The sequence below is a fragment of the Aplidium turbinatum genome, chromosome 11 (assembly GCF_918807975.1).
Source record: "Aplidium turbinatum chromosome 11, kaAplTurb1.1, whole genome shotgun sequence".
Lineage (NCBI taxonomy): Eukaryota > Metazoa > Chordata > Ascidiacea > Aplousobranchia > Polyclinidae > Aplidium > Aplidium turbinatum.
This window is the reverse complement of record NC_137482.1, coordinates 15,318,848-15,343,497: the sequence shown is the minus strand read 5'-3', so window position 1 is coordinate 15,343,497 and position 24,650 is coordinate 15,318,848. Positions and strand designations below refer to the sequence as shown.

Sequence of the window (24,650 nt, the reverse complement as noted above, 5' to 3'; positions counted from 1 at the left end):
CCAAAATTGCACCATCGTCTGTAAGACTCGTGTCAGACCGGTTTAAACCTGTTTCAGTTTGAGACCTGTTTGGACATGAAATATTGCGTCACGAACTGCCGGCGTGCCTTTGAGTTATCACAAATTTTTCTGATTCATTCTCGAAGTTGTTTGTTGGAAGTCGGTCGCACATTTAACTGGTTTATTTGGTGCTTGCTAGCTGGACAAATTCTCCGTCTTTTATCCAAGTAATCTGTATCGTAGTGACAGTTTTAGAGGTGTAGGCATTGCACCAGTCATTTCGATAGCCGCGGGCTAATTTTACTGGAATACACTTTGAATAGACGTTTCGAAGGTGTGTTTATTTTTCGGTCATTACGTACAGACAAACGGATCCGGGAACTTTATGTTACAATTTTCCCACGAAGAATTATGGTTTACCGTTGTGTCCAGTTATAGCGATAAGCGACAACACGAGAGAAGAATGAAGATGGCATCACTCTGTACTTGAGCAAACGGTAGCCACTTTAACAAGTCGAAATTCTGCCACTGAAATTGACTAGAATGAAACCGCCAACCAATCATAAGCTACGGTTTAAATGACGTAAAAATGGCGAAAAGAAGATCATAGAAAGCAAATTAAGTGATGGATTTTTTGTCAGCTGGTTGGCTTAGGGGTTAGGGTTAGGGCTAGAAAGTAGTCATTTCATTGACGCGTGTTCGATTCTCACCACTGCTATTGCTCTTTTTCTTCTGTAATTACCAAATAAAGTTCAAAACAAGCATTAACTCTCTGGATGAGTGCTAGAAGGGTCACAATTGGACGGTAGCCTCTTATAACACGTTCTGATTGGTTGGCGGTTGCATTATAGTCAATTTCAGTGGCAGAATTTCGACTTGTTAAAGTGGCTACCTGAGCAAACACTCAGGAATCAGGATTGCCAGTTTTCCTGCATGCTCGTTTTAAACTTCAATGGTTTTGCCGCCCACCTTTTCCTTTTGTTGGTTTTGTTCTCGTTCACTATTTGTAACTTTATCATTGCTGTTGTTTTTCTACTAAGAAATTGAGAAATCTGGTATATATACAGTATTATTTTGTAGATTTGTATGAATGAGATGGAACTTCACTGCCAGTGCCAAAATATATTTTTAAGCTGGTCAGAGTGCTGCTCTGTACAGACTGTTTTACAGTAACAACTTTCTTTGTGTTCTGAAATGTGGCATCCTTGAAGTAATGTCAGGCCATTTTTTTGAAGACTCAAAAGTCAGAATTGTATTTGTCATATAAATTAGCTGAAAGTGCAGTATGTGCTCAAGTCTGTTGCAGTTTGCGGGAAGCAGGAATTACAAAGCCCAGCTTTATTATTCTTTTTGTGATATTTCAGAAAAAGCTAAAAATCATTTAAATAGACCTCACTTGAGATTTATTTGTTGTTATGAATTTAAACACTTTATTTTTGTCGAAAAGTAGTAAAGTGTTTTGTTGTTTGCAATCTCGGACATTACATACAACTTTCTATTGTTTAAAGAAAAAATCTGGTGTAAATGATAATAACAGGTATGTTTCACTTCACAAATATAGATACAAATAACCTGTTTTAGTCTGATGCTGCTTAGTCTAAGTCTAATTTTATCAGTATAATTAGCAAAAATGTATCTTATTACTGTACCTTCAAATGATAGCTCAATTGGTTAGCGTGTCACTTCTGGAACGAAGAAGCTTCAAGATCAAGCGGCGCTGGTTCGACTCTTGGGGTGTGCGCTTGAGCAATGCACGTTAAGGACTGCTCTCCATTCAGCGGCATCTAAAGGATGGAATAGTTCCCCGGCAACAAGACTTCAACAATCGGAAACTTCACTCTGTCAATCTCGGTGACCGGGCCTGCGTCAGTGATTCAAAGCCTCTACAAGTATGCGAAACTGCCAGGATTAAGCTCTGCAAGAAGCTTTCCCAGTCCGAGGATAAAGATTCAATCAATCAATCAATGCACGTTGCGAACATGGATATTGATCAAACACATTTTGGCTCAACTGCTTTTGCAAAACTTTTAGCTGTATTTTAAAATCTTTTAACAAACAATTTGCGGTCATCTACTGGTACTTTTGCTCACTCTACAGCCTTGTTCATCTTCTATTACTAAATAAAAATTTTTGCCTTAGTTTGTTTGCTATCAATAAAATGTTAAACACTCTGAGAATAGCTCATAGGCCAGATTGAATCCCTGGGTATGCCTGATTTGGCCTGCGGGACTGATAGAGCGGGAGCCAGGTCGATTTATTTGACTGTCTGGATCAATAAGGTTTGACAAGTGTTTCTAGACTGAAGTTTTGTGTAGATTTCAAAAATAAACCTCTTACTTGCACTAGCCTAACCATTATTTTATATTAAGCATTTTCCGAGATGATACCTGTCAATATCGCTATATCCGTTAAAGCCTGAACTTTTTTTGCTTATGAGGTTATCTTAACAAAACAACTTTTGCAAAGTTTCATTTTGATTGGACAAAGTTTAATCCCCCCCATCCGGCCATTTTCTAAGGGGACTAACGGCATTTTCGTCACATTATCGCCACTAGATGAAGCTGCTTACAAGATGCAACTGCATATTTACTTTGGAAACATACCCCTCTTCATTCTGCATAATTAAAAAAAAAACTATCTGAATTGGCCAATGGGAAGCAGAAATATGGGCAGTTTTGTACTCTCCCCTTGCGCAATACTGCCTCTAGTGGCCAAAACATAACAACAATTATCTCCTTAAATGTTTATCCAAGTGAAGCAAAACTGGTGTCTAACCCCCCATTTTCAAGGGTGGTGAGTTCATTTTTGCTGCTAGTTTTAAAGATTCTAGCCACTATGTGGCAGAAAACCTGCTTTTCATAAGTTTAAGCTAACGTAACCGCTTGGACTTGACTTCAAATATGCAAAGTTTCAACAAATGTAACTCATTGAGATGTATATATATCATTAAAAACAAACAAAGAAAGAACAAGTGCAACATCTATTGTAATTGTGGTAGATATTGTACAGCAATAACCTTACACGACTTTCAAATCATAAAGGTCACACAGGTAATGAAACAGTAAACTCGCAATTAGATTGTCAGATACCATGACACTGAATCTATTTTCCTATTTCTTTTGTTTGGTAATTTTTTTCGGGAATTCTCTACTATTTGTAAAATGTTTTGGTATTGTTCTTCCTTGAGAGCAGTCCCATGAAAATCCTGGACCAGTTTGACTCCTCGCTCTGCTGTGTCATTAACCACACTGATGTTATTCACAATTGTTTTTGCAATTTTGTAAGTCTCATTGTCATCCCAGCTTTCGATAGGTTCACTTAAAATGCTGAGTCAATTTTCAAGATTTTAAAAAATGACCAAGAATCTTAGTTAGAACTCCTATATAGTCCTGGAGATCCCTGGATATGTCTGCTGGGAGTTCAGGGAAACAAGGTTTTCCAAATTCAGAGCCAAACCTTTTTGTGCACACACCGTCATTTTTAACTAAGATCATTTTTTGTGCCATCAGTTCTTTGGTTGAAGTTTTCACACTCTGACTCAAAAAGCCAACGGTACAAACTCTTCTGCTAGATACTACATAATTATGTTTTCCAAAACTTTTCAGAGCTACACCCGCAATGGCACCATCAATTGCATGATAATTAAGGAAGGAGTGAATGAACAGTTGGTCATTTTTTGGAGCAGTTGATGGTTCAGGAGCAGTTAGCCACCACGGGATATAACAAAATAAAACAAATTTCACAAAGCGGCGAAGTTTCAACAATGAACTCTTCCAAAGATTTTTCCTGAACAATAACATCATTTATTCATAAGAATATGCTTGCAGTAGGCTACCGTATCAAACGTTAGTCTAATACACAAATAAATTTGCAAAAAGGGTAAGGTTGTTACAATTTTTTGTCTGTGCTGATTTAATGTTCGTTTGGTGTTGTTTATCAAATTAAACAATTTCTTAATTAACCATGGACACTGGACAGTGCTGTTTCGACCTTTCGGGTCTCTTCAGCATGGTGAATATGACCTAGAAGCAAAAATGCACAATTTTTTAATGTTGAAGGTCACTTACCTTTCATATTATCACATATTTTGGATCCCAATAAGTCCAGCTTTATAGCGTATAAGAGCTTAGACATCCACCGCGCTTTGTGCAAAGCACCAAGTCTGTTGAATGATTTGAAAGTTTTTTTTGTGTTATCATCACCAAGGTAAAGAAGAGTTAATAAAACCAACTCCTTGTAGTCTCCTCTGCTAACTGGGTGTTCAAAAAGTCTGTTACATATTTCAACAATTTCTTCGCTTTTTTCAGCTAACTCATGTGAAATATCAAAAAAGTCAAAGTTTTTGTCTGCTACTGGAATGGCAGAGAAACATTTCGTAAACCTTTGGAAAATAGTAATTTCAGGACTCTTTGATGGTTAAATTTGTAAAGTGTCTCAAACATGGGTCAACACAATCTCACCAATATGGTGACGACATGCAAACCAAAGCAAAGGTTTTGAAATAATCTTTTGTAAAGCCACACATGCAGCGGTTTTAGCTCCAGTCTTAGAGCTAGTGGTGTCAAACACCATTCCAGACAAGCTGCTTTTACAGTCCCATACCTTTATGAGCTCATTGAATGCTTTTGCAATGAGCTCACCTACGGGGTCAGAAGATTTGTGTGGGATAGCTGGTACCCCTAGCAACTTCGTACCTCCAACCCCTGACAAAAGGATTGGCAGTCTTTCTACTTTCTCATTCCCTTCTAATGTATCCATAAGCTTACCATCCCAATGGATATTGGCAACTGATGGAGGTTTTCAATTTCCTACAATCCTTTCAGAGATTGTTTGAACTGCTTCAACGCGATATCTCTCAGTGGTAGTGTAACTTAAGTTTACTTTTGACATATCACCATCTGCTGTATCGACGACTGCATGCAACACAGCAGAAGCAGCAGAAGAAAATTGTTGAAACTTTGCCGCTTTGTGAAATTTGTTTATTTTGTTATATCCCGTGGTGGCTAACTGCTCCTGAACCATCAACTGCTCCAAAAAATGACCAACTGTTTATTCACTCCTTCCTTAATTATCATGCAATTGATGGTGCCATTGCGGGTGTAGCTCTGAAAAGTTTTGGAAAACATATGTGGTATCTGATAGAAGAGCTTGTATCGTTGGCTTTTTGAGTCAGAGTGTGAAAACTTCAATCAAAGAACTGATGGCACAAAAACTGATCTTAGTTAAAAATGACGGTGTGTGCACAAAAAGGTTTGGCTCTGAATTTGGAAAACCTTGTTTCCCTGAACTCCCAGCAGACACATCCAGGACTATATAGGAGAAAACTTTTGGTCATTTTTTAAAATCTTGAAAATTGACTCAGCATTTTTAAGTGAACCTATCGAAAGCTGGGATGACAATGAGACTTACAAAATTGCAAAAACAATTGTGAATAACATCAGTGTGGTTAATGACACAGCAGAGCGAGGAGTCAAACTGGTCCAGGATTTTCATGGGACTGCTCTCAAGGAAGAACGATACCAAAACATTTTACAAATAGTAGAGAATTCCCGAAAAAAATTACCAAACCAAAGAAATAGGAAAATAGATTCAGCGTCATGGTATCTGACAATCTAATTGCGAGTTTACTGTTTCATTACCTGTGTGACCTTTATAATATGATGTGCAATTCGTGTAATTCGTTATTGCTGTACAATATCTATCACAATTACAATAGATGTTATACTGTTCTTTCTTTGTTTGTTTTCAATGATATACATCTCAATGAGTTGCATTTGTTGAAACTTTGCATATTTGAAGTCAAGTCCAAGCGGTTACGTTAGCTTAAACTTATGAAAAGCAGGTTTTCTGCCACCTAGTGGCTAGAATCTTTAAAACTAGCAGCAAAAATGAACTCACCACCCTTGAAAATGGGGGGTTAGACACCAGTTTTGCTTCAATTGGATGAACATTTAAGGAGATAATTGTTGTTTTGGCCATAGACATGTTTTGGCCACTAGAGGCAGTATTGCGCAAGGGGAGAGTACAAAACTGCCCATATTTCTGCTTCCCATTGGCCAATTCAGATAATTTTTTTTTTAAATATGCAGAATGAAGAGGGGTATGTTTCCAAAGTAAATATGCAGTTGCATCTTGTAAGCAGCTCCATCTAGTGGCGATAATGTGAAGAAAATGCCGTTAGTCCCCTTAGAAAATGGCCGGGTGGGGGGGTTAAACTTTGTCCAATCAAAATGAAACTTTGCAAAAGTTGTTTTCTAAGATAACCTCATAAGGAAAAAAAAGTTCAGGCTTTTTGCTAAAGGTCGGGGGGCAAATGGTGCACCCTAACGGGTATAGCGATATTGACAGGTATCATCTCGGAAAATGCTTAATATAAAAAAACGGTCAGGCTAGTGCAAGTAAGAGGTTTATTTTTGAAATCTACACAAAATTTCAGTCTAGAAACACTTGTCAAACCTTACTGACTCTGACAGTCAAATAAATCGACCTGGCTCCCGGTCTATGACTTTGGGGACCAATGGTTAAGGTCACTATTGTCAGCCCCAGTATTGATCCCGCCTTAGTGCTTCAGAATCTCTAGAGACTTTTTGAAGCAGCCAGCCAATTTAAAGACCATCTCATTCCAAGGACAAATATTCACATAAATATAATATAATAATAATATACCGTAGGCCTATTTTACGGACCATAAGGCGCACCGGACTATAAGGCGCACTGTCAATAAATTGCTTTGATTAGTTTTCTGTTCATACATAAGGTGCACCGGACTATAAGGCGCACCGGACCATAAGGCGCACCGGACCATATATAATAGTATATCGGTACTGGTTTTGAGTGTAGGCAATAAAGCACTACCGCACTTGATCCATACATAAGGCGCATCGGACCATAAGGCGCACGATCAATTTATGAGGAAAAAAAAGAATTTAAAGTGCGCCTTATGGTCCGTAAAATACGGTAATGTAAATATTCACATAACTCCAAGGATAAATATTCACATATAAGTAGTTTCTGCTAAAAGTTGGTTGGTTTTGAATCTTTATCCTCGGACTGACAAAGACTTTGATAGGTTATTCCTGGTAGTTTCACATACTTGTAGGCTTTTGACGCAGGGGTGGTTACCAAAATTGGCAGAGTGAAGTTTTCCAATTGTTGTTGCTTGTACATTATTCCATCTACTAGGTGTCGCTGAATAAAGAGCAGTCCTGAAATTGGGTTGTTCCAGGTTCAAGCGCACACCCCAAGAGCCAAACCAGCAGCGCTTGGTCTTGATTTCAAAATGTTCAGACTAACTAATCCATTTCATTTTGAAAATATTATATCGTCAGTTTATAATCAAGATTAGGCTACTTGAGAAATATTGTGTAATTTATTTAATTTTGCTAGTGTCCGCTCTTTATTGCTTATTGCAAGAACATGTTGTGAATCTTTTCAATGTCTTGTATTAGATCTTGAGCCCTGTTTTGAGCTATCGTATTGTGCCACCTGTTAGAGGCTTTAGCGCCAATATTATTCAACATTTTGTGAAAGCAGTTTTCTAGTTCCACTGAGTGATGAGCGTTCTGTGGTTTTTATTTAGTCAATTGCTGTATGAAATATTTTTCACTTTAAACAGTATTCGTCATTCCTCTCATTTTTATAGATTTGAAAGAACTCTTTTAAAGCTGTTAAAGAAAAATTCTTTTCTTCCTGAAGAGGTGTCACCCTTTAATTCGGTAAACACTCCCATTGAAAAAAAGTTTCGAAATGCTGGAAAGAAGCAACTGCATAAAAGAATAATTGTGAGAGAAAAAATGCTTTCAGAAGTTCTGTTGCGGCAGTTGCAGGTTGTAACTTGTATAGTTTAATTAAGTTTGTGCTATTTCATTTATTATTCGCATATTAACCGGATAAAATTTATAACAGTGTTGACTAAATGTGTTATTCCTTGATCTGTTAATTTATTTCAAATTATGAACATTTAAGTTTGCATGATTTAATAAATAGATATTTATTGTTGGCCAGTATTGTATTCGTTCACTGTTCTCTTGATGCCATACATTGAAGACTTGAGTTTAGAAACTACTTAAGTCTTAAAAGAGAGTTTTTGAAGAAATGGAAACCGGTTTTGCAAAGGTCAAGTAACTCGTGCATTTAACAAGATTGCACAAGTTGGTGTGTCAAAGTCAATATGTTTACAAAATAAATTTTTAGTTAATACACTGTTTTCCGTCCTTTGTTCCCCATGCTATGAGAGTTGGACGTCAGTAAATTTCGATCCTGCTAGATGGTGGTTTTCCACACATTCCTATTTTAAACGTTGTCCATTACAAGGTTCCCCTTTCAGAGGTCGCTTCACACGCTATCGCACCACCTCTTCTTTGGCCATCCACACGTGGATAACACCCTTCCATTTCCTGCGACTGAACCTTCTTAAGCTAGTCCTTTTCCATTCGATGTACTAGGCGTATAAACAGAGTCTCCTTCATTGCACGACCTCTTCTACTCAGTAGATGCCAAGCCTTCTCAATTCTTCACTTGATAGTTGATGCTCTATCTGCCAGTCACTTTGATTTTTTTTTTTGTCGTATCCAGGCTTACACCCAGTAGTTGAAGATTTAGATTAAGTGGACGGGAAGGCAATGAAGCCAATCTTCGTGTCCACCTTCAGGCATGCCTTTGAGTGTCCTGCCAAAGACACAGCCACATGCTCTTGGGCGGTGTCGAACTGGCGACCTTTCGATTGCCGTTCAAGGGCTCTCACCACTCGGCTATGCAGCCGCTTTGATAACACGGAAGAATGCTTTGACCACTAGTCAACTAACCATACAATTTTAGCACAAACTGCTAGTTTCAAAATTGTGGCATTAATACAGGGGTTCCCAACCTGTGGTACGCGTACCACTAGTGGTACGCGAAGGTTTTTCAGGTGGTACGCGGGTAACTTTCATTTTTTTCACTAAAACCTGGATTCACAACTTTATATTTTGTTTATCTGGTTTTGTTTACAATTTTTTTCCACGAAGCCTATACTTATTGTTACCTAACTATTCTTGTTGTTTGTACGTCGTTTGTACGTACGTACGTCGTACGTATCTATTCTTATTGCAAAATACAGGTCATGTTAATTGTCAACACAGAGCACAGTTGCTTTGGAAAGCCATACAACGCTGTGGGACAGTGGGCATTAATTATGTCAAGTGGTTGCTTTCGATAAATATCATCTAGGTACTGTTTTATAGCTTAAGCTACCAGTAGCGTTGAATAATGCTAGTTGTAAGCTAAAAATATATCGGAATAAAATTTTCAATTACATTTACAAGGAATGTTCTCCAATAAACTTCTTGCTCAGTATGGCCTCTTCATATTCTCCGCTAGCTTCCCATGCTGTTCCTCAGCTACCGGTACTCATTTTCCCTTTCACGTGGGAATGCCAGCAGAGATTTTCAGTCATGATGAACAAACAGTCGAAACCGACTAGGTGCGCCCAGAAATGACTTTTGATGCGCTGTTACACCGCGAATCGACCAATTAGTGGACAGTAAATAAAAATCTCATTAAATTTAGTTGTGGTGCTTGTGCTACTTTCATCATCATCATTAAGTTCCTTCCTCTCGTCGAGGGTTGGAGGCAATGAGACGCCAAGTTTCTCTGTTTTGAGCTTTTTCTTTTGCAGTTTTGTAGTTAAGTCCTGACCAGTCTTCAATATCATTAGTCCAAATTCTTGGTGGTCTGCCCCTATTTCGTTTGCCGTTCATTTTTCCTTCTAGTAGTTGTGTTTGAATAGAATTATTGCGAATCATGTGGCCAAAATATTTCAATTTTCTTGATTTAATTGTTTGTAGAACTTCCATGTTGGTTTGTATTCTGGATAGTACATCTTTGTTTGTGATTTTATCCTTCCATGAAATTTTAAGCATTCTTCTATAAATCCACATTTCAAATGCCTCAAGTCGTTTAACCATTTGTGATGACAGTGTCCATGTTTCTGCATTGTAGAGTAGTGTAGTCCATATATAGCATTTCGCAATTCGTTTTCGAGTGTTGATGTTAATTTTGCGTGTTGTTAATGTCTTTTTCATTTTCACGAAGTTGTTTCTTGCTATTTCTATTCGTCTCAATATTTCTGTATCGCATCTGCCATTTTCAGTTATTGTGTGTCCCAGATAGGTAAAGCTTTTGACTTGTTCGACCAGCATTCCGCCAATGGTAATATTTAAACTTGGTACATTTTCTTTTCTTGTAATAATCATAGTTTTCGTCTTGTTTATGTTGATTTTCATGTTATATTCCTTTCCAATATTGTTCACTTTTTCTATTATTGTTTGGAGAGCTTCTGTTGATTCCGCCAATAAAACAGTATCGTCTGCATACCTTAGGTTGGATATGTTCATACCTCCTATGCTGATACCCTCCATTCCATCAATCTGTCTGAAAATCATTTCAGTATACAGGTTTAGTGCGCCACTTTAGTGCGCCAATATTATTCTTCTGAATAAAATATGATTCGATCAAATTAGTTGTTCTGCAAGAAGTGGTACGCTTGGCAGTAGGCTACAGAGCGTCCAAGTGGTACGAGATCGTAAAAAGGTTGGGACCCTCTGCTTTAATAGCTTGTATGCTCAGGTCTTCAGTTGTAGAACTGGTAAGTATTGTGTTTTTTATGTCATGCATCGTAGTCAGCATGTTATGCTGAAATGCGTAGTTTGAAACTATACAAAAGCAAGAGTTGTTTAGTGTCTTTGCTTTATTTGCAGGAAACAATTGATTCTGGTCAAATTGAAGGCTTGGACGATTTTCATATCACCTTTAAATCCGTTTCAATGAATGGAAAAAAATCGTGTTTTGTAGCCTGGAAAACCCATGGTTTAGCTGCAGATTTACATATCAAACAGGCTCTTGAAAGGTGTTACTCTATGCTGTTTATCTTTTTTAAATCATTGATTCATCAATGCCTGGATTTAGGTTTTTAGTTATATACATCAGTAATACCAAAGCAGCAAAAAAAACTTTGATAATATTTACAAGTTTACCTTAAATATCACTTTGTAACTTTTTGTAAGTTTTGGATGCGTTGAACCACTGCTGCAGGGCCGTCACTGGCATGCGGTTGCATAGCCGAGTGGTGAGAGCCCTCTTACGACATTCAAAATCGAAGGGGCGCCGGTTTAACACCGTTCAAGAATATGCGTCTGTATCTTTGCCACTCTTTAGCAGGACATTTAAATGCATGCCTGAAGGAGTGAAGGTGGACACGAATGATTGGCTTCCTTGTCTTCCCGTCCAGTTAGTCTAAATCTTCATCTGCCATGCTAATTGTATCAGCCTGAGTCTGATTAAAAACGAGATTTGCAAAGTAAAGTTTTCAAGCGGCTGTTAAAGTATTGTCTTTTAAATTGCTTCATCCATTTGGTGACGCGAAATCGATAGCTTTCCTTTAAGTGTTTTGCTCAAGCGCAAACCCCGATCCGATAGTTGAGCCATCGTTTATTGATTTTACCCATATCTTTATACACAAAGTTGAGCGCTCAACCGACAGATCTATCAGGGCGGACTATTGTAAAAACTATGCTGCAGCAGCATGTAAGAAATGATTATCGTTTTGATTAAAAAGTTTTTTCACTACATGTATAATTGTATATGTGCAATTGGGCATACTGATGAAGTTTTATTTTTCAGGCAATCTGCTTACATAAGGCACGTGATAATTCACAGTCATGTGCTTGGTATTATTCCGAAGTTTCATTTCTGCATCGATTCTAGCGTTGTGAATGAAGAGGAAGTTTATCGTGCATTGAATTCTGGGGATCTCGATATGGGGCCGCCGGATGAGATTTCGGCGATCCCCGAAGGTGAGTTTACCACTTGTACAGCTTTTGCTTTGTAGCTACGTTTTTGTCGACGCTAGGTAGCGTAATCCAATGTCCTAGTTATGATATCACTTGACAAACCGACCGATATGGTGCAGTTGCTTAGCCTTTTTTTGGTGCTACAGATGTTCCCGCGGAAGAAAATCCCATCAAAGGACTGGAATTTCCTTCAACGAACCCTACATTCGAACTGTTTCAAGTTGACAATGAAGCTTTGAAAGACAAAATATATGCACAGATTGCTAAAGCGAAAAATGATGACTCCGTATCAAATACCACAGACGAAATTTCTAAGCATGAAAGTTCTAATGAAGACCATTTACATAATGTAGGACTATTCGAAAGGTAGTTGTTACTGTGCAGGTGTATTTTGAACCAGGTGATGTCCGTTAGGCCTACGTTTCTATTATCCCTAGTTTCTATCGAAAAGGTGGAAAAGTTTCTATCATGATGTCAAAATACAAATTATTAAGAACCGCTTTTTAAATGCATTTTGATGACTTGCATAACATTTTCTTTCCTAGGTTTTGTGCTCTACTACACATTGCGTTTCACTTGCATTGCCATTTAAGTCAGAAGAGATACAGTTTTTCAGTGAAAAATTTATAAGCTGGGAGCCAGGCAAAACGTCTCACGGAATAATTTTTATTGTTCAGTGCTGTTACTACTGCATTGGTGTCAATCAATCAATATACGTGACGGCATTGGTTGTTGAGACTTCTTTGTATTGGATGGCTTAAAACTGTCAAAGGCCAACGCAGCATTAATACTCAGGCGGTATATCTTGTGCTTGTATCACTGCATTGACGATAGATCCACCTTGCAAAACCCTCGCGTTTATTGTGCTTCTGCTGGGACATGCGCCAGAGTCGTATCCATAGACAAAACCTGAAGAAACGTGATCACTTTAGCTGTGATGATAGTTGTTTGTACTCTGCCATTTCGTCTCTTGTCGAGCAGTGCATGGACCTTACAATTCTGACGCGCACCATACTTTACTAACAACTGTAGGCACACTTGTCATGAAAAGAATCAAGGATGATATGACGAATTCTTTTGCATTAAATCTAACCCCATGAATTCGTTCATGTTTTAAAATTACCTGCTTCATTAGAATACCAATCCGTCCCTTGCTGGACAAAGTAAGCTGTCCCCGCTTCCACACCTTCTATGTCTGCCACTGCTTTCTGTGTCATACTCCAGGGGTACTGCAAAGATAATAAGCTTGTACTCATGTACTGCACTGTTTAAATTAGTTATGGTTCTATGATAGCAGAGATTTGGATTACTCGCAAAGGAAACATGTACATTTGGCTTGTCAAAAATCATGTTTTGCCATATATTGATTTTAATATTGAATTTTTTTCAAAATAAAAAAAAAAAACATGTGGACATATAGTGTAAGAAATATGAATACAGTATATACATTCTTGTCTGATGCAAATAAAGTAGCAAGACTTAAATTGTACCGTTATGCCTTTAAAGATCAGCTTAGTTGCATAACTATTTTTCTAATTTATTTGAAAGAATTGAGCGTTTCTTAGATAGGCAGCAGAAAGTTGCGTAAACAACGTAGGCCATCAAGCAAAAAGAAATTCACAAGCCTACTTGAAAGAGCTACAAAGTTGCTAAACTCTTCTTCAACACTGACCAGTGACCACATTTGGTCTCACCTTAATGTCGATTCCTCCTGGACAAGCAGGTCCGCCGTTTACTGCGATTACAAATTCATATATCGGCGGCTTTGGATTGGACGCATTCACCTGAAAATAGAAACAGATAAATTTATTTTGCAAGATGAAAAAAACAAACTTTAGTTTAGCAAGCTGGTGAATCTAGCTATGTTCATTGTCGTATGGTTGCATATTTTTATTAAAAGCAGATTTTAGAAGTTAGATATCTCCGATTTGGGCTAATTTTTTCATGAACATGAACCCGCAACACTAGAGTTAATAAAAAATCGTGAAGCAATGTCTTACTAGAACGCTTGTGTGCGTATAAACATCCATTAGTTGAACAGCCACAAGGCCCCCGGTTTGGACAACTCCCCGAGACGTGTTTCTCCACTCGTTAATCACAGTTGGAACAGCTGCAAATATACAGACCGCTTGTGTTCTAAGATAGGTATTGTTGTTTGCTCGTATTATAAAATCTCAACAACTTTTAGATGAAGTCTTTTGGTGCGGAGTCCGCAGTATACTATTCTAAGTCAATAGATTTTAAGGTAGCCTACTTATTCAATCTATTTGTTCCAACAATTGATTAATCATTTCACACTGCCCCCAGTGTGGCGTAAACTATAGTTTAATCAAATTTAATATGCGTTTGGCACATTCTTCTGTTAGACAATATTAAAATATCTTGTTTTTGAATTAAAACCTCACGTGTGCTGATTACGTCACTTGTTGCATTCACTGCCGAAGCTTCGAATTCCTCCACTCCAAACTGACCCGTAAGTGTATTGTTGCTGATGATGCATACACTGCAAACCATATTAATTAAATAAATTTACATTTTATCTATATGATTTTACCTATATATTACCTATATGAACAAACATGAAAAAATGTTAGCACATCGCATATAGATTATAGAGACTAGCGGACTACCCAACAGAAAGTAAATTGAAAACTAAAATTTAATGATTTCTGATATAGGCTACATCTTGCTATTTTTTACGTTTATTTAGTTTATTGATAAGTTTTGATTTTCTAGGCGGAGGCTGCAAACAAATCGACGAGTTAACTTTGATCCCAGAATCTCAAACAAAGACACAACAAATGGAATTTAAAACTGATGCGAGTAACAGATAGGTCTTCTGTGGCACGAAACAGCTTAATCTGCTTTCGGGATTTTGCTCTATTTCGGTACCACAAACCTAAGTTGTTTCTGGTAGAACACAAGGGTCGACTTGCCATCGCTGAGCAACCTAACATCAGGAGCTCCCACTCTCGTCACGCGAAGAAAATAAACTCGCATGTGAGGCAACGTCGACCAACGGGTGTGAGGACTAGCGACCCTCCCCCGCATCTCCATTCTTTGAGCATTTGAGAAATCTACCTTTAGGTAAACGTTATACCGTATTCATAAAGGCAAAAACTTACTCTCTCTCATTTGCACTAAAGTAAAAATTGATTCCAATCTCAGCTTTTGTTCTTTGCCACATTTTTTCCTGTCGAATGACTATATTTCCTGAGGTAATGTTAGAAGCTGCATCGTCTAGGTCGGCATTCCACACCTTAAAATATAGTTAAAATAAAGATCCAGGGAGTACTTATTTATCCTTCCAAAATTTTCTTCCAGTGACTATTTCCATGGGTTTCGTTGGTGCAATGTGGATGTCGGTCAGATCAATAAGTAGGCTCCAGTCCAACGTTTTCCCACTTTTAGTAAATTTCACTCCCCCTTAATTATTGGATGTTTAAATATAAGACCAATCAATAATAAATCACTTTCCTTAACTGACTTTATTTTTGACTCTAAAATTGATGTGTGTGCCCTGACTGAAACTTGGTTAGAAAGTTCAATTGATGGTCATGTGTTAAGTAACATCACTGCTAAAGGTTATGATATTTTGCATGTTCCTAGATCTCAAGGAAAGCGTGGTGGTGGTGTAGGTTTCTTGTACAATGTCTCTGCCAAACTTGACAAGAGTCAAATTTTTGCTAGCTATTAGTTTTCTCAGTTTGAACATATGGAATGTATTTCAAAGCATGGTAATATTCCAGTATTAATTTGTGTAATTTATCGACCTCCTCCCTCCATAAAGAATGGATTTAAAACAAGCATATTTTTTAACGAGTGGTTTAACTATTTGGAACAATTGTCTTTATGTAATAATGAAATTATTGTTACTGGAGATATAAATTTGCATCTTGATAATATTGGTTCAGTGGATGTTGTGCAATTTAACAATATTTCATCTACATTTGGTTTGAAACAATTGATCAATGATCCAACTCATGCAAAAGGTCACACACTAGACTTCATGTTAGTGCGTTGTCATACAAACATTGTTGTTGATAAACCACTAGTCATTGATCCATGTCTGACCAATGTTCAGGGTATTTTCTTTTCTGACCATTTTACATTAATATTAAAAACAAATCTATACAAACCACCTCGTTCCAAGAAGCAAGTAAAATTTCGCAAATGGAAGAACATTATTGATATAGATTTTGCTTCTGATGTCTGTCTTGCTTTTCAATCTTTAAAATTGAACTGTTCTTGTGAAGAACTTGTAAAATTGTATAATTCAACTCTTAAATCTATTTCTAATGATCATGCTCCCATCTGCTCCCAATTGCTCACACTCAAAACAAAATCTCTCTGGTTTACTATGGAACTCAAGAAAGAAAAACAAATTCGAAAAAAGCTTGAACACAAATGGAGAAAAACTAAATTATCTATTCATCGAGATATTTACAAAAAACAATGCAAATATGTGAACATGTTAGTACTTAAGGCCAAGAAAAATTACTATCTTAAGCAAATCAGTGAAAGCAAAACTCCAAAACAATTTTTCAAATTTTCTAAAACATTGATGGGCAAAGATAACAGAAGTGTTCATCCAACTGGAAAGTCTGCTCAAGAAATTGCTGAATCATATAACCAATACTTTTCAAACAAAATTAGTTTAATTAGGAATACTCTTCCATGTCTTGACCATATAACTGGAGGAACTCAGTCAGCAGATCCTTGTAACCATAATCACATTGATTTTTCATTTTCTAGTTTTTTTGAAACGGACAAGACTGAAATTCTTAACATTTTAACTGCATTATCATCTGCATCTTGTGAACTGGATCCAGTACCCTCATGGCTCCTCAAAAAGCATTCATCATCTTTTCTGTCTATTCTGACCTCCATCGTAAACAAATCCTTGACAAGCGGTCTTGTTCCCCCAAAACTTAAACATGCCATTGTTCGTCCACACTTAAAAAAGCCTAGTCTAGACAAAGAAGAGTTCAAGAACTATCGCCCTGTGTCCAATCTATCTTTTGTGTCAAAAATATTGGAAAAAGTAGTTGGCAGACAGTTAAATGATTTCTTAAACGTGCAAAATTTATTTGATATCAATCAATCTGCTTATCGTCAACATCACTCCACAGAAACAGCTTTACTAAAAATCCATAATGATATTGCTACCGTACTTGACTGTAATCACAGCGTTGTTCTACTTTCTCTTGATCTATCAGCTGCTTTTGATACCATTGATCACAAAATTCTTCTAAATCGTCTCAAATCAGATTTTGGCATTACAGGAATGGCACTTGACTGGTTCTCTTCTTATCTTTATGATCGAACTCAATCTGTAGCAATTGACAACTCAATGTCTTCTGCAACATTTCTTTCTTCTGGAGTTGCTCAGGGTTCTGTTCTCGGCCCTGTCCTGTTTTGCCTCTACATAAAACCTTTGTTTGACATCATAAAGCGACATGGGCTTTCATACCACTCATATGCTGATGATATACAATTGTATTTGCGTGTTACTGATGAAGATTCATTGTGTTGTATTAAGTCAAAATTCCAAAAATGTATGGTTGATATCTCAAATTGGATGTCTTATAATATGTTGAAACTGAATCAAGAAAAATGTGAGTTTATTGTATTTTCTCCGAAACGGTGTATTTCAAAGTTTAATGACATAACCCTTACCCTGAGTAATATCAATCTTTCTTCTTCTAACTCAATTAAATTGCTTGGTGTAACATTAAATCAACATTTGTGTTTAGAAAACTTTGTCAGTTCCATTGTTAAATCTTGCTTTTTTCATCTTAGAAATATTGGTTCCATCAGACAGTTTATTAATGTTGATGCTTGTAAAACTTTAACTCATGCACTTGTGACATCCAGGCTTGATTATTCAAATTCATTGTTAAATATCATTCCACATTGTACTATTTTGCGTCTTCAAAGAGTTCAGAATGCTGCTGCTCGGCTAATTACTTTAACACGTAAACGTGAGCATATCACTCCTATACTAAAATCCCTGCATTGGCTTCCAGTATTGTATCGTATTCGCTTCAAAATATGTCTATTAACTTATAAAGTTTTCCATGGTTTTGCTCCGAACTATCTGGACACTTTGCTTGTTCATTATAAACCTGCCAGAACTTTGCGTTCTCAGCATCAATTGCTCTTGTGCAACCCTTCATGTAAGACACAATATGGAAATCGTACCTTCCCAGTTGTTGCTGCCAGTTGCTGGAACTGTTTGCCTATTTGTGTGAAAGAAGCTGAAAATTTAAATGAATTCAAAGCTCGCTTGAAAACGTTCTATTTCAATGAACATTATGACTGAATGTACCGTATTAATTATCTCCATTGTCATGTACAGCGCCCAGGAGCATAGTTTAACTGTGGACGTGGCGCTATATAAATATTGTTATTATTATTATTAGGCTAATTGTAGCATGACATTATCCCAGCAAGATGCAAACTTGCTGTTTGTTGCAGCTCAGGACAAGATGCATTAGTTGTTGATTGTTTGTCTACTGTAAAAGATATTTTGGTTTACAATCTCAAAAGCATTTGATAGCTCATTAAACTATGTCAACTATCTTTTCCGCATCTTTTTACATAAGTTACCAATAGAAAAAAGTGACATGGGTTAAATTTAAACATTTGAAATAGTGACATGAGCGTAATAATAGTCACGAATAGTAGCCTACAGTATGTGCATTAATGGTTTTACTCACTCGAAACAAATCAAGCCTGCATTCAAAGTTAAGGATTATGGTATATGTTCCGATTGGAATGGCAACAGGCCTGATAAAAATAAAACGTAATTACGGTGATTGTGGTGGATTAGTCGTGCGAGATAAAATTCTTTATCTATATTCAAAGTCATACAATCTAAATTAGTTGCTACACAATACTCGTTGGCCGGCCCTGCGTCAGTAGTTTAAAGCCTCTACAAGGATGCAAAACTGCCAAGATTAAGCTCTCAAAGGATGCTTTCTCAGTCCGAGGATAAAGATTTCTACAATCAATCAATCTTTGCAATGTTGTTTATAATTTCAGAGTCGAAACTCCGAAAAGAACGACGCTTGAAAGAACATCCCAGACAGCAAATCAATCGTTTTATACATTGATTCATCATCTGAGATGGGCTTAACGTTTTACACCATCGAGAGCATATGTCTGTTTTGGCGAGATACTTAATTTTATACTGTAAGGTTTTTCCTTACATACGCAGCATATGAATTCAACTTCCCAAGGAATCTAAAACTGTAAACTTTACTATTTGCAAACAGTTTAACTGTAGGCTGCCATACTTAGTGGTTGGTAGGCTACCGGTACTAATTGAATTATAAGCCCATAGATTGACAAAGAAATATTTGAAATCTCCCAGTGCTGTGAGAAGTTTTATCACGAGCGGTGTTAAAAAATAATCTTATAGCTACTGTACCGTACCTGTAAATTGTTGCTTCACCGCCAATTAATCCTTGAGAATTTTCCCAAACGGCGTTTATTTCAATGCCAGTGCCATCTGTGCGGGCACTACATCAAAAACATCATTTTAACTTAATATTGTACAACTTTGTACCAAATAATATTCAGCATAGTCTTAGATCCTCGCTTGAACCAGAAGGAAATTATGAGTTTGTTTACGTTGAACTCAAATTGGCTACATAAAAACTAAGTCAGTTACCTTCATAACGTACGGTATCAAAACGAGTTAATAATATGGATTAGCCTACTTGTTGACGTAACCACTCGGTTATTACGGTTATTATTAGTTAGTCTACGTAACTAAAATAAGTTTTTACATAAGCTATATAGGTTTTGGTTCATTATCCTTTCGTTAGATTCTTGAATATAGCACAACTTTTCACATCCACATTCAACCACCGTAAAAGAAAACCACTTTTTTCATTATTTTGCTTAAACCTGAAGCAATAATAAAATTGAATGAATACGGAACTAACCGTATCACTGAAGTATCACCAGGACCTTCTACACTTCTAGCGCTGATAAAGATATTGTAAAATGTTCGTGTTTGCAAGCCAGATATTATGGCTGTTGTATCTTCGATGGTCACATTTGCCCCTTCAAATAAAAGATTTAAATATCACCTCCACGTAATTCTGCATAGGCTACGTCCTACAATGACAAGCGTTGAAATCCTTGCGAAAGAAATGATACGACCTACTTTTTTTTCATAATCTAAACATTCTAAACACTTACAGCAGTGGACTAAGCCAAAAATGGTAGCCTAAGGTCATACGGCTACAACTACAACTGTTTCAATATTCTGTGTCTCATTTGTCCAAATCTAATTTTGATTGGTCTACAAGGTTTTACTGTTGATGTTTTAGAGATTTCAAGTACAACCCAACTGAACAAATTGAATAAAAAAGTAAAACAATCCATTTAATGAACCTGCAACCCATCGATCGTTTAACACTAGAACGGCCGAGGTGTCGAAATCGACACTTTCAGAAATTTAGTTTACTATTTAGGACTTTAGTTATTGTTATCGCAACGTTTTCAAACTTTCAGTAGCTTCCCAATTATGCTCACACTTTATAGTTCAGTATTATTTTTCTAAAAAATCTTTTTATGTTATCTACAATGTGCGGATATAGGCTACCTCCAACGGCCGAGGTGTCGAAATCGACACCTCATACAAATTTAATAAGATTTGTAAAGTATAAAAGATTTTCTATGTGAAAAAAACTAATTCAATAGTTTTCACACTTACTTATAGCGTTTCTCATGGTAATTGTCCAACGCTCGGCTTGATTTTAGGTCATCCTACTGAGTTTACAAATACCTTCCACAAATCTATCAACAATTTGCAACAGATACGTTTATTCATATTCGAGTGGCAGTGGAAGGACTTGTTGCTAATTGCATCAACAACTACACTCCGGATTGGAGCCTTCCAATCGATAAACAGCTATTTCCAATGAAAAACAAATGTCCTTTTATCCTGCTCATGCAAACAAACCAGACAAGTTTGGCATGAAATTTTGGGTGTTAGCCTAGGTTCATTCCAAATACGTATGCAATACCGTCCGTAGCCTACTAATCGTACCTCGGAGCTATTGAAAGAAAGCAACGAAATGGAAGGCTTCTCACCGAGGATGTAGTGATCAGGATCACCACCAATTTACATAGACAAAGCGGGTACAACGTCACAACCAGGGCCGGATTTAGCTGATGGGGGGCCCGGGGCACTTTTAGATCTGGGGGCCCCCGTGCAAAAGCCACCTCTAGGCTACGTCTACAGTAGCATCAGTCCAGTACTGCACAGCGTTTTGCAGAAACTTTAAAGGCCAAAAGGAAAAAAATAACACAAAATCACATTTTTTCCACATAGGGGGGCCCTTCAAAAGTCGGGGGGCCCGGGGCAACTGCCCCCTCTGCCCCCCCCCCTAAATCCGGGCCTGGACTCACAACAATTAACTTCTTTACTAGGGTGAATCTTGCTGGTTCGCTACAGGAAAGAAATATAACCATTGTTGGAACTGTTCGAGCTAACAGTAAAGGACTGACAAAGGAGATGACCAAGGGTGGAGGAGAACGATTTTCCAGTAAATTCTTCCACAATTCAACGAACAGCTGCATGCTTGTTAACTATTAGTGCAAAAAAATGCAAATGTCCTTTCCACTATACATGACAGCCTCAGTATTGATGTAACAGAGAAAAAGAAACCCTATGTGATGCATTTTTATAGCCAGAACAAAGTAGCAGTTGATGTGTTTGACTAAATGTCAAAAAAATGCACCACACATGCAGCAAGCAAAAGATGGCCTCTTGCAGTTTGGACAAATATGCTAGATATTGCAGCTTTGAACTCTTGGATTATTTTTAGAAAACGTTCCGACAGCAACATCAGCCGACGTGATTTTATCCTCCAGCTCATTGAGGGCTTGAGTACCGCTCATGTGCTGAAACGAAAGCCCACACTGCAGAGAGAAGAAGAGCAGGGACGACAATGTAGAAAACGCAGAAAATGTGCTGGACATTATTGCAAAAACAATACAGTTACCATTTGCCGCCACTGTCGAAAAGTGGAAAGTGTGATAATGGTGACTGGAAAGTCATAGAGTGCAAAGGCTGCACTACGTAAAGTGTTTGTTGGTTTGTTTGATTTTTTTTCTCCTGAATAAGAAAACTTTGTGCTATGTTTATGATAATTATGCCTTCGCTCTGTTAAATTTTTAGGTGATCGTACAGAGTCAAGATACAGATACAGTCAAGCTTCGAACTGATCAAAACCTGGTAGCCTACGTCATAATTTTCGTCTAAAACCAACGTATGAACAGCGCAAGTAGGTGACAAAAGTAATAAGTGCTTCAGATAATTTTATCACTGTAAAATAAAATGAACTATTACTGTTAATTTTGCTGAAAAAGAAAGTTTTTGTGAATAGTGTCGATTTCGACACCAACGGCCGTTGGAGGTATACTTTTTTTTCGGCCGTTCTGGTGTTAATATGACATCCAAAAGATGAAAGTCTCGATAGCTATTTTTAAGCATTGAAACTTGAAAGTTCAAAAGCAATAAAGAATTATTCGCTTAGTTTTATGATACATTTCCATTATCTTTAAAAATACTTACCAACGGTTACGTCATCTGTCGTTGTCACCCGAACTGTATAACCAGTCGTGTCTTCTCTTGTTTCCCACGTTACTTCAATTGTGGTCTCTGTAGCACTAACGAACCGAAGATTTTGTACTCTTGGTGAAACTGAAATTGCAGAAAGTCGAAAGTGATTTGTTTGCTGTCATCGTCGCTTGTTGAAAAATCTTTAGTTTTTTTTTTTATTGAACGTATAGTGCGTTTCTACTAGCAACCTCAGCCTTCACAATGTGATCTAGGATTAAATTGCAGCAAAAAAATAGGTTTGGATATTTAATCAAATTTGAAAGATTTCGAGCAGCATAGACAGGAAAACAAACAAATATGATGCAGATAGGCAATTTTGATTCAGCGATATTTTGTGACAAATGAATTGAAGGAGGAATTCTTAAATACCACTAGTTAGCATTTATTAGTAGACTACCTCAAGCTCGAGTACAAAATTAAACGAAAACTTTCATCTTACGTGTTTCAATGGTAATAGTGGCGGTAAGAGGCGAGACATTTCCATTTTCGTCAACAGCAGCTATAGTAGCCGTATACTCAGTGCTTGACTCCAATCCACCAAAAGCAATTCGATTTTCCATTATAAACTGGGTTTGGTTATTATCATTCAATGAAACCTGAGGCAATTTTCACACAAAATTTTAAAAAAGTAAAACAACCACTTCAAATACAAAAACTGATGGTAATACATTAACTATTGTAATTAGGACCACAACAGGCCATAAAAGCTTTCTGTTCAAGAAATATTTTGCCTATACAATGTTCCATACATTAAACTTACAAAATATTGAGCAGCCCCTTCCACTGGAGTCCAAAATATGGCAATTGCGTTTGAAGCAGCGTCCCCTAATAGATTTTCGGGTCTTGGAAGAGCGATTGCCGTTGCGTTTGTACTTGTTGAGATAGTACTCGAGTCTTGTGCAACGATTGATGATACAGTCACCACCAATACAACGGAAACAATCGTAAGATGCATCACGCTGAAAAGTCAATCATTAGTCAACGGTGCGACAGCAAGAACACTGGAGTAGCTTTATATTGACTACTTGCATGGCCATTTCATAATATAAGTTACTGTATTGGATTATATTTAAATCAACAATTTAAAAAGCACTTACCTTTGCTTCCTTATAGATTTGTGTCCAGAAACAAAAATAAATTATAAAGAAGTGCCTTGCACAATATTAACTAAGAAAAATATAATTATCAAGCAATTGGCAAAACAGTTGATTCTGAAAATGTAGGCTCGGCATGGTGAATCGATAAAAGGTTTCATGGACAACGTAAAAACTCATACTTGGGCATTTATTTTAAATCGGCTTAAAGTCTTGTGTTGTGTTTGTGGGATTAGATCACAATGAAAAACAATCCTCATCTTATTTATCTTACATATTGTAACATGAACTGGTTGGTTCGAATCTTGATCCTCGGACTGATGACAAAGCCTTCGATAGATTATTCCTGGCAGTTTCGCATGTTGTAGAGGTTTGAACCACTGACGCAAGCAGGCCCGGATTTAGGGGGGCAGAGGGTACAGGTTCCCCGGGCCCCCCTACGTGAAAAAAATGTGATTTTGTGTTGTGTTTTTTTTTTTTTCCTTCAGCCTTTGAAGTTTCTTCAAAATGGTGTGCAGTGCAGTGCTGGATTAATGCTACTGTAGACGTAGAGGTCGTTTTTCGCGCCGTAGGCTTGAAAAAAATTTTTGCACGGGGGCCCCCCGATCTAAAAGTGCCCCGGGCCCCCCATCAGCTAAATCCGGCCCTAGACGCAAGGCAGCTTCCGAGATTGACAGAGTGAAGTTCCGTCTGTGAATTAATCCATTCAATAGCTGCGCTAAATGAATAGCAGTCCTCATATGTGTTGCTCAAGCGCACAACTCGAGAGCCCAACCAGCGCAGCTTGATCTTGAGGTTTCTTCTGGTACAAAGTCGGACTCTTAACATGACATGGAAAAGACTGGCTACATAGGTTGCAGTAGTTACACAGTTTTTGAATTTTATTCTTGTGAACTATGGACAGATTCCTCCAGAAAATTAAACACGTATCAATGTTCACTTGCTGTTACAACAGATAGCGTTTTCAACGCTTTTTGTTTTAGAATGTAAACGCGTCTGAAAGGACCTTGCAAAAGCAATCTTTTTAAGGAGCCAAATAAACATCACCACCACGAGCCTCATGGCAAAATAAGTTCCCGGAAA

The 24,650-nt window shown here is 37.4% G+C and overlaps 2 protein-coding genes across 2 annotated transcripts; one reads left to right on the top strand and one right to left on the bottom strand.

Annotated features, from left to right (window-relative positions):
- The first annotated feature begins 1,369 nt into the window (after positions 1–1,369).
- LOC145779990 (putative ribosome-binding factor A, mitochondrial) lies at positions 1,370–13,282 on the top strand. Its single transcript, XM_082591685.1, has 5 exons — positions 1,370–1,537; positions 7,643–7,826; positions 10,737–10,885; positions 11,659–11,831; positions 11,975–13,282. The coding sequence occupies exons 1-5, from the start codon at positions 1,416–1,418 to the stop codon at positions 12,196–12,198; spliced, it is 852 nt and encodes a 283-aa protein (XP_082447811.1). The 5' UTR covers positions 1,370–1,415; the 3' UTR covers positions 12,199–13,282.
- On the bottom strand, positions 12,600–23,686 carry LOC145779989 (uncharacterized). The gene is made up of 13 exons (XM_082591684.1): positions 23,571–23,686; positions 23,234–23,432; positions 22,913–23,069; positions 22,426–22,554; positions 19,784–19,904; positions 19,269–19,355; positions 18,551–18,620; positions 14,954–15,087; positions 14,234–14,331; positions 13,829–13,938; positions 13,523–13,612; positions 12,952–13,057; positions 12,600–12,737 (listed from the first exon to the last, which is right to left on the bottom strand). Exons 2-13 carry the CDS (start codon positions 23,426–23,428, stop codon positions 12,613–12,615), a joined length of 1,422 nt encoding a protein of 473 aa, XP_082447810.1. The 5' UTR covers positions 23,429–23,432; positions 23,571–23,686; the 3' UTR covers positions 12,600–12,612.
- Positions 23,687–24,650: the final 964 nt, after the last annotated feature.